The 17,917-nt window shown below is 27.4% G+C and overlaps 3 protein-coding genes across 3 annotated transcripts; 2 read left to right on the plus strand and 1 right to left on the minus strand.

Annotated features, from left to right (window-relative positions):
- Positions 1-3,383: 3,383 nt before the first annotated feature.
- Positions 3,384-6,961, plus strand: LOC111041725. Its single transcript, XM_022326107.1, has 5 exons — positions 3,384-3,995; positions 4,176-4,244; positions 4,514-4,606; positions 4,763-4,867; positions 5,565-6,961. Exons 1-5 carry the CDS (start codon positions 3,492-3,494, stop codon positions 5,610-5,612), a joined length of 819 nt encoding a protein of 272 aa, XP_022181799.1. The 5' UTR covers positions 3,384-3,491; the 3' UTR covers positions 5,613-6,961.
- Positions 6,962-7,355: 394 nt separating this feature from the next.
- Positions 7,356-9,692, plus strand: LOC111041650. Its single transcript, XM_022325983.1, has 3 exons — positions 7,356-9,123; positions 9,297-9,365; positions 9,570-9,692. The coding sequence occupies exons 1-3, from the start codon at positions 8,545-8,547 to the stop codon at positions 9,690-9,692; spliced, it is 771 nt and encodes a 256-aa protein (XP_022181675.1). The 5' UTR covers positions 7,356-8,544.
- A 560-nt stretch (positions 9,693-10,252) lies between these two features.
- Positions 10,253-11,258, minus strand: LOC111041726. The gene is made up of 3 exons (XM_022326108.1): positions 10,983-11,258; positions 10,803-10,904; positions 10,253-10,730 (listed from the first exon to the last, which is right to left on the minus strand). The coding sequence occupies exons 1-3, from the start codon at positions 11,085-11,087 to the stop codon at positions 10,311-10,313; spliced, it is 627 nt and encodes a 208-aa protein (XP_022181800.1). The 5' UTR covers positions 11,088-11,258; the 3' UTR covers positions 10,253-10,310.
- Between the last annotated feature and the right edge of the window lie 6,659 nt (positions 11,259-17,917).

Consider the following 17,917-nt stretch of genomic DNA (forward strand, 5'->3'; position numbering starts at 1 on the left):
CAACTAATATTACGCTTTAATAAAAAAACAATAAAGAAATTACCCCATAAGTATGTTAGTGAGTTGCACACGTGAATAAATTAGCAAGTAGGAATACATTATTAATAATTAGTCAACTAGTTTATTTATACATTTTATGTAATAAATTATGTGAATGAAATAATAATTATATAAAGACAAAGACCAAATAAGATATTATTAATATACACAAAAAGCGTATTGTAAAACAATTTTCAGAACAATTAATAATGTTTGCTTGTTTAATGATAATGTTCTATTCCGATTATGAATTTATTATAACTTGAACTTTTTACGTTGAAAAAATAAATTAATTTACAATCAGCGTTATGCTGAATAAATTAAACTTTCGTTAATATTTTGTAATCAAATAAAAAATTTTTACTTGCCAGAGTATTATACCTTATGGTCCCGGCGCCTTAGTCAGCGTGTTTCGATCTATAAGTTTTTAAGCCTCACATATTTTACCATTTATAGTTATTTGCATAGCCCTTAATTCTTATAATTAAAATATTAAATGTTTAGTTTGTTTTTTATAAAATCATAATGTATTTTATTGATTATGTTTACTATTTAAATACAAATCGTAATGTGTGTATATATATAAATAATAATAAAATACGCATCATTATATTCAATAATATACATAAAATAATGCACCTAGGTACTTAATTTAGATATTGAGTTGTAGTTTTTTCTTTTTAATTATAACAATATCAATGTCCAAAGTAATAGTGCTATATAAATAATTATGGGTCCAATTAAAGTTCTTTAATACATGTGTGCATAGCACTAATCACTATTGTAGTTACTTTATAATGTTTGTCATAAAATATAACAATATTATATACTATAGTAGAGTAGGTAGGTATATCCGTATATTTTAATGAATAAAAATATTTTTATGTTACTATTTTTTGCTCTATATTACAGTCGTAATAATTTGTAGTAGGATAGGTCCCTATACCTACGTTACAAAATTGCCCAACATGTTTTATTTTTGTTTGTAAACGTTCGTGCAAGACTTTGACGAAGGTATAGTTAGTCGTATTATTTAGGTAAAGTAGCATGTAAGTTTTCATATTTTTGATATCCATGTCCAGAAATTTCATAACCCATTCAGAAATATCCACTTCTGTAAAGTGTTTGCTGTTAGACTTGGTAAACGGCGTGAAACTGTGAACACAGTTTTCAACGCCTGTAATATACCACTGATGAAGTTTCAATAGCTTTTACCCCCGACTCTCTCCATCCTTCAATATCCTTCCACCACACGCGGGTTGTAGAAATTGGCAAATACCCAAATCACAATCGATATAGTATTGGTAAAAACGTTCTTGTTTAATTTAAGATCCGAAATTTAACGATTAAAACAACGTTACGTACAGTTCGTCATTGCAATTTGTATGTAAACATAAAAAGTTGATGATTACCACTTCGATATTGTCGTTTTTCGTGTGCCGATTGCGCGAAGAAAATGCTAATGGACTTATTATATATTAAAAATTACTACAGAAATGGTATGTAAGTACCTACTGTTCATTTCTCTATTTTTAACGGAACTCGCCGTTTTTCCCGAATGAACTTTTTTCCGAACGGTATTTTATCCGAAATCCGAAAACCCGAAACTTTTTTTGCCTAACGACTTTTTCCCGTCGATTATTGTTCCCGAAATAAAATTTTGTTATAACTAGGAGCTATGCAAACTAGGTATGTATACAAACAATGTAAGCGAGGGATGGCACAATCGCTTCCAGCTTGTTATTGGAAAACATCACCCGACCTTTACTCCGCTCTCGGTGAGATCCAAAAAGAACTGGCTGATGTAGATATAATGATCGCGGAGCTGAGTCTAGGACGAAAAGTAAGAGCTCTACCAAAAGGAAAATGGCGGGATTATTAAAAGCGAATTATGGCCATTACTGCTGATTTTAATACATACCAGCCGTTAGAATTTTTTAGGGCAATCGCGCATAATATTGCTTTGTAAGTCATAAATATTATAATAATAATTCTGTTTTTTACTTTTAAATGTATTTTTTTGTGTATTACAATTTATCGATTTAAAAAAATTAATGATAATACTACACAATTTATTACGTTATTATAAACGTTATCAATTACATTTATTTTTTATAATATGCATTATAATTTAACGATTTTAAAATCGATTCGGGTAAAAGGTGTTCGGTAAAAAAGATTTCGGGTCCATGGACTTTTAGAAAAAATGCCATTCGGGAAAAAGTTCATTCGGTAATTTCGATTCGGGAAACAGTAGTTCGGGAATAAAAGTTTCGGGTTTTTGGATTTCGGATAAAATACCGTTCAGGAAAAAGTTCATTCAGGAATTTCGATTCGGGAAAAATACCTGTAACCATTTTTAACTGAATAGATATACCAAAATTAAAACACATTAATAAAAGAAATTAAATACAATATTTTAATCCATTTTGTCCACTGTACATAAGTAAACGATTTTCTTGGAAACAAAAATACGTATTTTTCACAATAAATTAATACAAACTACCTATATCAATAATGTAAACCATTACTAATAACAGCAATTTTGCTGTAACAATTGGTGTTGGGTAGTGTAAAAAGGTGACACATAATTGTTATTGAACACGCCTCAATGCTTGAATAAATGATAAATTCAATCAAAATAGATATCCATTAAACTGCGCACATGCGTGAAAATATTAATATTTGAATTCTGAATAATTATGTTAGAGAAATTGAAATAATGAACTCGATTGATTTCAGTGATAGAAAACCTAATAATATTGAAATGACGACTGTTTTCAAATCAACCATTGTGCCTGTTTTGGCTTTAGGCAAGATTTTCGGTTTAATGAACTTCTCTTATGTATTTGAACCAGGTGGATTATTAACTTTCAGTATACACTCAACCTATTATTATACATTCCTTGAATTTGCGCGTATGATTGTATTGTTAGCATTCACATATCTAGTTCATGCCGGAAAGTTGTATTATATCGTAAATTACCGTTTGGTGAAATTTTGGATGGCTATAATTGTGGCAAGAATATCAGAAATATGGACAATAAAGTAAGAATAAAAAATAATTATACCAAAACCGTTAAAAAATTAAAAACATCACATAGGATAAAATTCCTAAAATCAACCCTAAAACTAGGAGACAGTAAAAATAGTGTGTGACACAACTATAGGTAGAGCGAAAGAATACTTTTTAAGTATAAAAATGAATCATTAAACAGCATTATTAAATAATTATTATTTTCCATATTTAAATAATAAATATTGTTATTGTAATAGATAGCTATTATTGTTGGTAAACTCAAAAGAAATATTTGGTAATTTTTGTATAATATTTTTTTTTAGATTGATTAATGGCATTATGCAGTTTGATAAAAAACTGGCATTACTTTCACCAGTATTTCCGGTTCTCCATCATTCAATAAGCAAAAATAAGTGGAATATCACATTGGCTAATGGCTTCATTATTTTTATACTTCGTTGCATATGAAGTATATGACATATACTTATGGCCACCGAAATCATTTAATTTCAGCTATTTTCTCTTCTTATTTTTTGGAATGCCATACAAGTTGGACTATATAGTTATGATAACTGTTTTATTTTATCTTACTAACATTGGATGTAGATTTCAAACATTAAACGATTTTTGGATGTGCCTTCCTCGTGGATTAGTATCCATCCCGGGGGGATGGACAGATTCTGAATTGGTTATGTTAATGGAGAGCATTAGATTGTTACACGCCGAACTATCTCAGTTGTTCAAAATATTTAGTCGGAGTTACGGTACACTGCTGTTAGTATTTTTCGTTTGCTGTATTATCGATGTCATGTATTTAATTTATTTGATGATCGAGCTCGAAAATGTTATAAGACATGTGCCGTTGCACATGCTCAATATTCAAATCGTTTTGTTTTTGATGTCCGTCATCCTTGCTGCCACATGGATAAATGAAAAGGTACCATTTACATCAAATTTCACCTACGTCAATTTTAATTACTTAACAATGATTTGAAATGCACCTATTAATCTAATTATTATTAACTTAACATCAGCCCAACACTCACACAATTTTCATATTGAAATAATTTACGAGGTATAACGCAAAAAAAAATTTTCAACCTCATTATGATTTCAGAAAATGAAAATAGTATCATATTTACGATTGATTCCGATTTCAAAATTACCTGTTGAAGTAAAAATACAAGTATGATATATTTTGAACAACTTTTTCGTTAGTGCGGCACATGTTTTATTTAAAAAAATTAGTTGTATTGTTGTACACTAAATCATTATCACTAGGCGTAAATAGTTATGTTTTATCTGTACCATAAAATGTAAGAGTGTAAAATACTTTTTGCCATTGTTATTGTATTATTATGTAATTTTCGATGATATTTATTTATTCATTATTATTAAATCATAATTTTTAATTACGTATATATTATTTATTAACTATGGTTAATTTATGAATAGATCAAAATGTTTCTGTATCAAATATCATTGATGGAATCAGATGAAATTAATGCTTTTGGGTTTTTCAATATAAATTTGAATTTAGTTGTATCAGTAAGTATTTTTTCGAATATAATACATACTATTTTCGATCGCCATCTATTATATATGCATGATTTGCTTAAAACTGAATAGTATGTAGGAATAGTAATCATCAATTTAGTTTTTCAGTAATTTAAATGATCTATTTGTATATTTATTTTATGATAGATTGTCATGTTACTGATGACTGGATTTTCAACCCTTCTGCAGATGAAAAATCACCCCATTATTTTAGCAATGGTTAATAACACACAAACCTATCACAGAAATTGGGTAAGAAATGGTATAACCTCTAAGAATATTTTAAGTACACAAAAAATATTAAAGAGTTGATAAATTTCGTTTAATAGTATAATATTTTTTCTTAAATTATTCCCTTTTTATAAATTATATTTACACTCAACTCAGACCTCAGTGGTCCGGTATTTATCTATTTTTTTCTTGAATGTTTGTTAAAAGTTATATACAAATGATACAAAATATACCTACACGTATTGTACATAATTACTCAACAAGAATTAATATTCACAATTGGATTTTGAAAAATGTTATTTATAAAAAAAAAACTATTATTTTTAAGAATCAATCTAAACAATTGAGTAAACTCCCCCTACTCGAATTGAGTAAATAGCAACTACTGTAAATTGTCATTAATGTTTACAACAAATAAAAATTCCAAGCATGTTTAATTGGCCAAACACTAATTTTTTCTTTGCACAATTTAAATTATATTGTATTCAACAACTTTTCGACTTCTGTTTGGGATAGATTACTTCTAATTACTTCAAATAAATGTTCTTACAATACTTAAAATATTCACTAGTTAGAAATGAATTATTATAATTAATAAATTAAATGTTTAGTTAGTATTTTAAAAAAACATAATGTATTTTATGTATTATGTTTACTATTTAAATACAAATCGTATAGAATATTATGTTTAATAGATAGTATGTTAATTTATTTTTAGGAAAATGTGTATGCTAGCAACTATTCACAGCGTTTTACATCTGGATAAAAATACAAGTTTTTATTCAATAATTAACTGTTATTTTTAAGGCTCCTTAGTGTTTCTAATAAAATAGAAAGTAGAAAGTAGTAGATAAATACTCATACTTGTAAGCAGCAGGCTCTACATCCACCCCACAATTTGTAAGAACCCTCCATTTGTCTGAGTTATTTTATTATATATTTTTTACTTATACTATCTGTACCAATTTTATTATTTCCTTTATTTTGCACCTTTTTTATTTTGTTTAATTATACAATAAGTTTGTAATTATTTATATCGCTATTAAACTTACTGCAGTTGATGTGTATGTATAAGCAATAATAAAAAACGTATCTTATACTTAAACACATACTTAAAATAATGTACCTACTTAATTATAGATATTGAGTAGTCATTTTTCCTTTTTTCTTATCGCAATACCAATATCCTAAATATAGTTTAATTAAAGTTCTTTAAAACATATACTGTGTACATAGCGCTAATCACTAGTGTAGTTACTTTAAAATGTCTGTCATTAAATACTACAATATTATATATTACCGTAGACTCGTAGAGTAGTACATATATTTAAATGATTTTAAAAATTATAAAAATATGTTTATGTTATGATTTTTTACTCATTATTTTAGTTGTAAGAAGCTGTTGTAGTATCTAGAATATCGCAACACTGTATAGCAATATAGAATAATATTTTTTTTCCGTATAAGTTACAATGTGTGGGTTTCTTCAACGGTAGTTTATCTACGTTACAAAATTGCCTTATGTGTATTATTGTTGTTGGTACCAATTCGTGTGAGCCTTTGGCGTAAGTTTAGACATTTCATGTGCATTAACAATCAAGTACCTATATACTTGCTGTTGGTAGACAAAGTGAAATTCTTACTTACCAGAGTACCGTGGCCGTGGCCGTGGCGCCCGAGTCAGCGTGTTTCGATCTATAAGTTCCTAACCCTCACATTCTGTACCATATCGGAATATTTGCATATTCCTTCAGTTGTTCATTATTCCAATCAATTGCCTGTTGCCACCATGGTGTTTTCTAAATCAATACATGTAATTTGTTATATTTTATTTATCTTATTATTTGAGATAGTTCACGTACATGACATAATTGGTTTAACTTGTTACTTTTAAGATATTGTTCTTATATTTGTAAATTATGATTATGATTTTCTACAATTACGTAAATACGTAATGACAGTCATACCTAGCATTTGAGTTTTTAGTACAATTTATGTAGTGCAGAATAAGTGTCTTAGAGTTTGGTGTCTCAATTACGTCGCCAAAGTATTATTAAGAAGCATAAAATAAACCAAAAAACCATTAAAGTTGGCATCGCCTGTGGGGGACATTGAAATTCTATATAGTCCGGAATATGTAGGTATAATTTTACATAACTTATATATAATGTGTATATATATATATATATATAGATGGATTATTTATAAAATAATTATACTTTATCTATAATCAACTAATATTACGCTTTAATAAAAAAAACAATAAAGAAATTACCCCATAAGTATGTAAGTTAGTTGCACATGTCAATTAACTAGCAAGTAGGAATACATTATTAATAATTAGTCAACTAGTTTATTTATACATTTTATGTAATAAATTATGTGAATGAAATAATTATATAAAGACAAAGATCAAATAAGATATTATTAATAGACATGAAAAGTGTTATAAAATTTTCAGGACAGTTAATAGTGTTTGTTTAGGTAACAATAATGTTCTACTCTGGTTATGAATTTATTATAACCTCTAATACAGCTGTTTACGTTGAAAAAATAAATTAATATGCAATCAGCGTTATGCTGAATCAATTTAACTGTCGTTAATAATATTTTGTAATCAAATAGAGTCATTTTTCCCTTTCACGATTACCATACTAAAATGTCTGCAGGTTTAAATAATAAATATTTTTTCTTCAGTACTTAGTAGACAACATACCTACTAAAATGACGACTGATTATATAGCAACTCTCAAGCCTGTTTTCATTTTAGGCAAGATTTTTGGTTTAATTAATATATCTTATACATTTGAAACTACAGGATTAATAATCCTAACAAATTCATCATATTATTCGTGTCTTGAATTAACTCGGACGCTTTTGTTAGTAATATCTACCATTATCGTTTATAATGCGAAAGGGATTTATTACATACAACGATTCCGCTTAGTTAAATTTTGGATTGTCATTATAGCTTCAAGATTATCTCAAATATGGATAATAAAGTAAGAGAACACTTCAAAATTTACATTGAAAATTATAACCATTATGAATTTAACTCACTTGAGTGGCTTAAAAACATTAAATTGTGAAAGTGTACACATTTCATTGGTTATTATTAATTATTTATACGGTGAAAGCTCCACTAACAGAACCTCTAAATAAAGGACCTTTGTTTGGGTACCAATTAAAAACTTTTTACAACTTGAACCGTCTAATTAGTTGACAACATTTCAACGACCAAGAGTGTCAAGTTTTTACAAGTTTTACCTTAATATTCTAGATTTTCTAAAACCTACAATTTTTTTAGTTGACCAACAAAAAAAAATGTAAGCATACATAATTTTTTGTATGTTATCATTATCCAAATGTCCTGAAAAAAATGTATTATAACATCATAATGGAACATCATACATTTTGTTACTCAGATTTTTCCATCGCTGTTTGGTTCTTTGGTTCAAGGTAGGAGAAACTTTTTCTTCGGTAATTTTCTTTCTCAAAATCATAAAATCAGAACAAAACAAAAACTGAAACACACGGCACATTGATTAAAAAAATGCTACGTTGTATCAATGTAAACTTCTCGACAATCAACCTACGCTTGAAAATTAAAATACCTAATTAAATTGTATTCTTTTTCTAGGTTGTCTAATGATCTCGTACATTACGATCGAAAAGTCGCATTGCTTTCGGGGGCATTCATGGTTAAACATCGTCAATTAGATAAAAAGAGTTGTAATGTCATTTTATTTGCTTTATTCATTTACTGGGTTGCATTTACGGCCATGCAATCATACATTTGGAGTCCGATGCATATCGACTATAATATTGTCTTTATAAACATATTCAATGAACCGTATATTGTGGATTATGTGGTTATGATTTTCACGTGTTTTCATCTCATCAACATAGAAAATAGATTTCAGACATTAAATGATTTCTGGCAGTGTCTCCCTGCCGGGTTGGTTCCCATTCGCGAAGAATGGGCACATTCGGAAGTAACAATGTTAGTGGAAAGCATCAGATTATTGCATGCAGACCTAAGTACAATATTACAATTATTTAATAATAGTTACGGTCCATTGCTTTTAGGCTTCTTTGTATGCAACTTCGTAGATTTTACGTACATCATTTATTTAATGATTTATCATGAGTTCGCTTTATCAAACATAAGTTTAATTCAAAACATTATACAATATATTCCATTACACATAGTTCACCTACAAATCATAGTTTTTTTTATGTCCATAATGGTTGCTGCATCTCGGATAACTGATAAGGTATTATTTTTTTAATAAATCACTACCAAATTATTGTTTTCATGGATAGTACATATTTAAATATTTTTAATATTATCATAATTCAATTATTGATTAATTAAAAACAATTTTGTATTCATTATACACATATAAAGCGTATCTAAACTGTATGTGTGTTTTAATTGAAATTTCAGAAGTATAAAATAATATCATTTTTAAGATTGATCCGGATTTCAAAGTTACCAGTTGACCTAAAAAATCAAGTAAAACATTTTCTTACTACCTACCCTTTATTATTTTTTTTACAAGAACTAACATAGTGCTCATTGTCACAAATAATTTTTTTGATTTAAGTTCAAAATTTTTTTATTGCTTTATATTTACAAACTAAGTAAATGATTAAATTGTTAGCATCATACCATTTTTATAATTGAGAGTTGTATTATTATTGTATTTAATTAATATAGGTTAAAATGTTTATGAACCAAGCACCAGCATTAGAAACCAATGATATACATACATGGGGATTTTTTACTATCAATTTGAATCTAGTCATATCAGTAAGTATTTTAAATGATATGCAGTATTAGTGATGTTAGTTTATTCACATGCACTATACATTTTAATAATTAAATAATTGTGAATAAATGTATTCAAATAGTGACCATCTTATAAGTATTTTATCTTCTGTATTAAAAATATTTGAAAACAAAAAATTCTACACACAAATATCCATTGCACACTACCAATTTTGTTTTAAAACAACACATCCAACCACTTAGAAAATTCTCCACCTAACTAAGTGTATAAATTATGTTTTTGGAAAAAAAACTTCGTACTTGACTTTGGTCGGCGGCACTCCTACGAAGAAAAAAAATTCTTATATAAAAAAACGAAAAGAAAAAATGCTCTTACTCGTATAATCGCTCGTACTTGTAACAGTATTTTCAGGTATAGTACAAGACACAAGCATTCACTCGCGTTTGTCATGACTGCTCGTTATATGTTAACTAAAATCACTCTCAACGCCAAGACTTCAATTATTAATAATCTATCTAAAGGCGCGTAGCTAGAAATTTCTAAGGGGGGGTGTTATTCAAAATTAATTGAAAAAATTATACACACAAAATTGATAACTTTACGTAGGTATATTTAAATTTTTCACATATATATTATTATGATTAATAAAAAAAAAAAATTATTTTTAATTAAACTAATTTAATGCGTCTATTTTTTAAAGCTAAAGTATCAATTATTTCGTCAGTGGTTACGACTAAATCCCGATGAATATTCATAACTGCTAAGCCGTTCAACCGATTTTCACCAGTCGTGTTCCTCAAATATGTTTTTAAACGCCGTAATGAGGAAAAAGATCTTTCACTGCTTGCAGTGGTTACTGGTAAAGTAATCAATATTTTTAAAAGTTGATGAACCGTAGGAAATATTTCTTCATTGCAATTAATGAATGCTTCCGTAGCATTTTTAGGGTTTTTGTTTTTCACCTGATGATGCCATATTGTAAACTCGCCAATTGCAGATACTTCCTGTTCAAATTGACCAATAAATAAACCAATATCTATTTGTGTAGGAGTAATAACTGTTTGAAGAGCAGATGCTGATGGTTCAATCTAATAAAATTTAAATTTAAAATTTACACAAAAAATATTAATACATGCAAGTATTTGATTCATAATATTTACTAATTTGTTATTTTCATTGTGCTGTTCAGACATGGATTGTGAATTGTGATTGAATGGAGTTAATGCAGATTCAGCTAATGATACTACCACTTCCGTTTCATTCTTATTAAAATTAAGTCATTTAATTGGTATAACACATAATAGAATCATTTTCAACTTTTACAAATTTAAACCACTTACTAATTTGTCATTTTCGCCGAGATTATCAGTTTGTACTTTAGGTGTTTTTGTGTAGTATGATAAAATAGTGCTTTTTCTTTTAATACCTTTCTTTGTAGCCTCCATAGTTAATAATTATTTAAAATTTAAAAAATGTTGAACTTATTGGCTATTGCAAACATATAGCACTTATGAACATAATAACATATTTTATTAAATATTAATTAGTTTTATTTGTTATCACAGAACTGATAAGTGAAATAACATTCGGATAGCTGATAGATCATAGATATCTATGTTTACGATAGTTCATCATGATCATGATAATCAAATAATCAATAATTGAAGTTGTAAACGTTTTCTTACACGCTGCATGAAAAGATATATTATATTATTAAATCGTGCATGAAACGAGTAATCGATAAAACGTCACAGAACGGTCTAAAATAGTACCTAATTAATGCCGGATCGCCCGGATCCCGGCTTTAGTGCTTTACATTATTGTTATCGTAATATAAACTAATATACTTCATTTTTATAAATAAGTGTAAATCACGATTTACGATTCGTGCTTATACTTATGATTATTCTATTCTGCGTAATGATGCATCTTTATCTTGATAAAAAAATATTAAGTATACCACGGCTGAGGGGGGGTGTTATTACACCTGTAACACCCCCCTGGCTACGCGCCTGGCACTCAATCTAAACCAATCTTCTCCTCTCGTTGTTTTTATTTTTGTTCATGAATTAAAAAAAAACTCTTTCATTCAATTACTATAAAAAATAAAATATTTTTTTGTTCAACAGATCCTTGTGTTAATTATAACAGGGGTATCAACATTGATTCAAATGAGAGAACATTCCATCATTTTAGATATGGTCAATAACACTAATTCTCTACACGACAATTGGGTAAGAATACTTGTAAAATCTAGTAAAAAGATAAAAACTCCATAACTTTCACTTCAAGTATTTTTAAATTTTTTTCTTTAAAAATAATTAACTGCTAAACAATAAATGTCTAAATAATATGGAAATATTTTTTAAAAATTTTTAAAACTTTATTTATTTTAAATTTTTTCTGTGGATACTTTATTAAAAATTATTAAGCCACTCTAAAAGTAGTTAACAAATACCGTTAAAATATTTTTATTTAGTTTTATTTAGTTTATTACTCTGAATAGTCTGAATAGGATTGTTTTATTATAATTACATTAATAGTTTCTGAAAGTGTAATGAAAAACTACTAAAATTATTAAATTATATTCTACTAAAGTTGAATACTACGTACAATGTTAAGAACATTGGCAATTAGTGGCTAAAATCTTTTGTCAATTTAAATGAATTAGAAATACTTTCAGATGTATTGTACTTATTGTATATGGTATTATACAGTAAAATGCTGAAATAATTATAAATAAATATTAAAAATAATAATCAATAAAACGGTTAATTCAGTTACAACAAACCAAGGTATACCTCAAAATTCAAGTGAAGTTTTCTATTTCCTACCATGGCTATCACCACTGTGAACTTTTTCCTTTATTTTTAAAGTATCATAATATATTGTGATAAATTATATTTGTTAAACATTTCAGCAATACAATATTATTTTCTTGACACGGCGACATAAATAGGCAAACTAGGTACAGCACTGTCGTCGGTTTTTTTTGTATTCCCGAAGACTTGTACCAATCAGTAATCATAACTCCCAAGTCCCAAGTCCAGTTCATACTATTCTTGCAGCACCTCCATACGTCTCAAATGACTCGCTCAAGTTGCACTAACCTTCTCAAAGTCAATTAAGTATCTAAGGTTAGTAGCTAAGGTCCTAAAAATATTTTCATGTCACACCCAAAATATATAAATAGAATAATAAGTGAAAATAAACAAATAAGGAAAAAAAATTTTTATTTTTATTTAATTGATTTTTCCCTAGTATCCAGTGAAACGCATTGGGATACAATTTACCGGTACCACAGTGACACCGTCAAAACAAATATAATTTAACTTCCACCAGTGCCCTTTTTTAATTTTTATAATATTTCGAATGCATGCATGCGACTATCGTGTTCGTGTAGATTATTATTAACTATTGCGTATATGCATAAATATTAAATAATAATAATAAAGTAGTATTATAGTACAACAGCATATATAATTAATTTGTTTTTTTTTATATACAAGCACGTAAAAAAACAAATTTTAATTTGGTTGTATTGAATATTATAATATAAGTGGTGGGTCTGGAAAGTCAGTAAAGTGATACCCAGCTGGAGTAAATAAACTATAATGTCATAACTATATTTTAAAATATTATTTTTATTGAATTGCTTTCAGTAAAATCACTAAAATATTCAGTTCCGAATCCAGCATTCAGCTATACATACTACTGGAGGTTCATTGCAATTGTCAGTTTTAAATGGTATCGATAACATTTGAAGAAACAATGCAATCATGAACAAAGCGTTAAGTTTCTTGAAGATTTAAGTTTTACAATAATTAGTTAAAGTAATGAATAAATTGTGTAATTTATTATTGTCACTCATTACTTATTAGAGATATCGTAGATTAAGAATTTATAATTATATTACAACTTTTTGGCTTGTAAACCAATAGGTACACCTATATTTCACTTTTTTTATTGAGACGTCCTATCTTCTAATGACCATAATATAGGAGCTATTAATATTTTTTTTTATTCTGAAGTCATGATTGTTTTATTATGATTTGTACAGTATTAGTGCGCATTTAACATTTTAATAAAGTATTGAACTGTTGAAGTTACTGAACAACTTCAAAAAATAATATAACAATTGTGCATACTGTAATGTAAAATATAAAGTTGTGCCTATTTTTTTTTTTAATTAAAAAATAAACATTGGCAACACAGCTGATTGGTTTCATTATCCTTTTTATGTTATGAATAAGTATCATCAATATAAGATAACGATTTGTCTTTTTTAGTTTAGTTTGTTTAAAACAATTAATTAAGTCTTAGTTTTGTTCGTGATTGGGTTCAAGTACTGTGTCAAGGTTTTAAGATATATTGTGATCAATCTGGTGTGGATTGTATTGTATTTTATTTACACTCTTTTTCTTTATTTTATCTCCCTACAAAATATATAAAGGAAACTGAAACATTTCCCACATTATATTTGTTAGGGTCGCTTCGGGATAATATACAATGAGACTACAAAGTCGATAATTTTTAAGGATTAAACATGGTAAATTTTACTAATTTGTAATATTCGTTGATATTATATTCATTCAATAGTATACGCATGAGTAATATGCATGTATTTTTTATATTTATAAAATAACTCAAATAACTAAATAATACTTAATGAGGCTTAGATATCAGAGTTAAAAGTTCATCACATTTTCATAAAATAAATAATCATTTACATATTTTCCTGATTTAGGCGAATTTTGTAAACATTTTGACTTGAAACGACTACAAATAACAATATATATTTCCATTGTTTTTATTTGATATAAGTCATAAAAATAACTTATATCGGATCTCGTAACATTTCCAATCATTTTTACTCACTAAAAAAAATGTTATCGTGTGTGCAAAAAAAAACCAAACATTTTAAATGTCTTTAAATAGCTCAAAAAGAGGCAATGAGTTTCCATCATGTCTTGAAAATGTCGATATATGTTTGGTAAAGATCCAGAGACTTGACAGTTAGGTATATTAAATAACAATAAAAAAAAAATTGATTTATCAAAAACTAGTTTTGCGTAAATTGTTCTTTTTTCAAATTTATTTTTAAAAGTCTGAGCTTCTAAAATTCCTCCCTCCCCCTTTCGATGAATACAAACTTAATCCAATTTGCTATGTGAAACCATTTTCAAAGCTAAAGAATATAAAAAATATTATATAAATATAATAAATATAAAAATTACAAACGCAACATATTATTTACGTAGTTTATTAACTCACTCGAGTAGTGGAACGTGTAAGGTTCAGACTTCTTTTCAGAATTTAATAATATTCAATACACAAATATTTGCATTGTCCCTAAAACACGATTACAATGCTGCCCACTATACCATTGTACGTTATTGGTTTGAATAAATAATAATATTATTCAATTTCAATATCATAACAGTGTCCAGTGGTGTACCTATTTCTCTTTGAATTTTTGTGAGCTCGTGTTAATGAATCGATAAATCAATTTCTCTCTAGTTGTGGACTAACATATACTGAAATGACGTCTGTTTTTAAATCAACTCTGATGCCTATTTTAGTCGTATGCAAGGTTTTTGGATTAATTAACACATCGTACACGTTTGAGTCTACTGGATTATTGGTCCAAAATAGTGCCAACACAACGCAATATGCACTGCTTGAAATAACCCGCACGTGCGTGTTGATAATGTTTACATACATTGTTTACTGTAAAGGATTTTATTACATAGTATATTTCCGTTTGATTAAATTCTGGGTTGTCATTATCGCATCGAGAGTATCAGAAATATGGTTGATAAAGTAAGTCCACCGACATATTATTTAAAATGTTTTTAAAATTCCTTAGACATTAATTATGAGTTATGACCAAATTATGTCGGCGTTAAGCATCATTCATATTATAGCGATGAATTTCTAAGTTATCAATAATCTTATAGGCAATATACATTTATCTGTTTTTATTTAGAAAATTGGTGAAATATGAAGTATTGTTTAAATACTTTTATTTATAACATTGTTTCAGTTTGATAATTTGAATGAGTGTTATTGCTCGAAAAAAATTTGCTTAACCTATCCTATAAATTATTTGTACGTTATTTCATTTAAGGTATATGCGAAAATAAAATATTATTTATTTTACAGATTATTTATATTTAATCATAAAATTATTATAAAACTCATCGTATAATAACTATAATTTATAGGTACTATTGGTTTATTGTATATTTAAGAGATTAGAGTTAAAAAGTGTTATGTTTACACCATAGAATATAGATTTAATAGACTATCAAGAATACATTTGTTTTAATAAATTAACTAGATATTTTCCATTTTGACTCCCAGCAGAGATAATTTGTAATACAAAATTAAATTGACTATATTATTATGCAATTTTTTTTTAATTGCGTCAAGTTTTTTTACTTAAAAACCCGTAGCCTGACCACCAAAACCAACCTTGCGATATATTATATGCTTGGCTTATTTTGTTTAATTTTAGAAAAACGATGATTTTATCAAAATGATTTAATTTGTTTGGTGTTCAATAATTTCAATTCGATTGCTAAATATTCATTCATATAGTTTGCATTATTTGTTTAAGGTTGATCAATGGAATTATAGAGTTCGACCAAAAACTAGATCTTCTTTCATCGGCATTCGTGGTCCGTCATCGTTCGCTAAGTAAAAAGAGATGGATTATTATTGCGATTTCGTTATGTTTATATCTTATTGGGTACGAAATGTGTGCTTTATACTTATGGCGACTGAAGACTGTAGACATTAGTACTATACCGGTGTTATTTTTTAATTTTCCGTACATAACAGACTTTGTGGTTATTTTCACGGTTAACTTTTATCTCAATAATTTAGGCTATAGATTCCAAACATTAAATGATTTCTGGAAATGTCTTCCCAATGGGTTAATCCCTGCTCGTGGTGAGTGGACACATTCTGAAATAGATATGTTGGTAGAAAGCATTAGGTTATTGCACGGTAAACTATCTGAAATATTAAAAATATTCAATTTGAGTTACGGCTTATTGCTGTTGGGTTTCTTTGTATGCATCTTCATAGATTTTATGTACATATTTTATTTGATGATTTATCATGAGCTAGTTTCGCCAAAAGTCAGTTTTACACAAAATATTATAAAATTTTTGCCACTTCACATGTTTACCGTACAAATAATAGTTTTTTTGATGTCAATCATCGTTGCTGTTTCGTGGATAAAACAAGAGGTAGTATACAATGAATTAAATAGGTATTCTTAGATATTGTATAATAAACATATAATACTTAACACGACTTCATTGTAAAATCTCTATTTACGTAATACAATTTGTATTGTATTCCTTAACCGTTAAAATTTGTATTTAATAATAATATAACTCATGATTTATTTCAATCACATAATTTTTCAGCTCTATTTGTTTGCAGAAAAACAGAATTATATCATATTTGCGTTTGTGTCGGATTTCAAATTTACCAGTTGACACAAAAATACAAGTAAAATATATTTTGTACTCATTACCTAAGTGTTGACAGTTCACTGTATATAGTTACTAAATATAATTAGTAGGTATATTAATCCACTTTAATTTTGCGGTAGTCAACGATAAACATATTAAATCTATCTACCTAAACAAAAGTCCATTGGTATTTTTATAGATCCATTTAAAAATGACATGGTTTTTTATGGCCCTCTTACGCCACTTAATCAGCATTTAATTTTTTTTTCCGCGAAATGTACAATGCATTTTAGAGGCACAGTAGATATATATCGGCCGTTAAGAGATGATCACATTGATGATTGTCACAGATACATTAATATTTAATAATTTAATATATTTTAATAAATACACAAAATAAATGTCAAATAACAATCGCATTAATAATGACAGCAATACAGTTATTAAACACTTTTAAATAGGTTTATATTTTTTAATTAATTACTACTTCCCAAATTCTATGACATATTAACATATGACTGTTTTTCATTACGATGGTATTAGATAGCTTTTAACGGTACCTAGTAAACCTTTTTTTTTATAGATATTACAACAGTTTAAAAGTACAGCAAAATCGGTACCAATAATACGCTATAAACATTCCATGTTCTCGTTTAATATGAGACAATGTTTTTTTTGATTATTAAATTATAAATAATTATGTTAGAACTATTATACCTATATACTATATTACTATGGCACAGCCTCTCAGGACTGTCTCATACATTGTAATGAGTGAGGCCTCT

The sequence above is a fragment of the Myzus persicae genome, unplaced genomic scaffold, assembly GCF_001856785.1.
Source record: "Myzus persicae strain clone G006 unplaced genomic scaffold, MPER_G0061.0, whole genome shotgun sequence".
NCBI classification, from domain to species: domain Eukaryota; kingdom Metazoa; phylum Arthropoda; class Insecta; order Hemiptera; family Aphididae; genus Myzus; species Myzus persicae.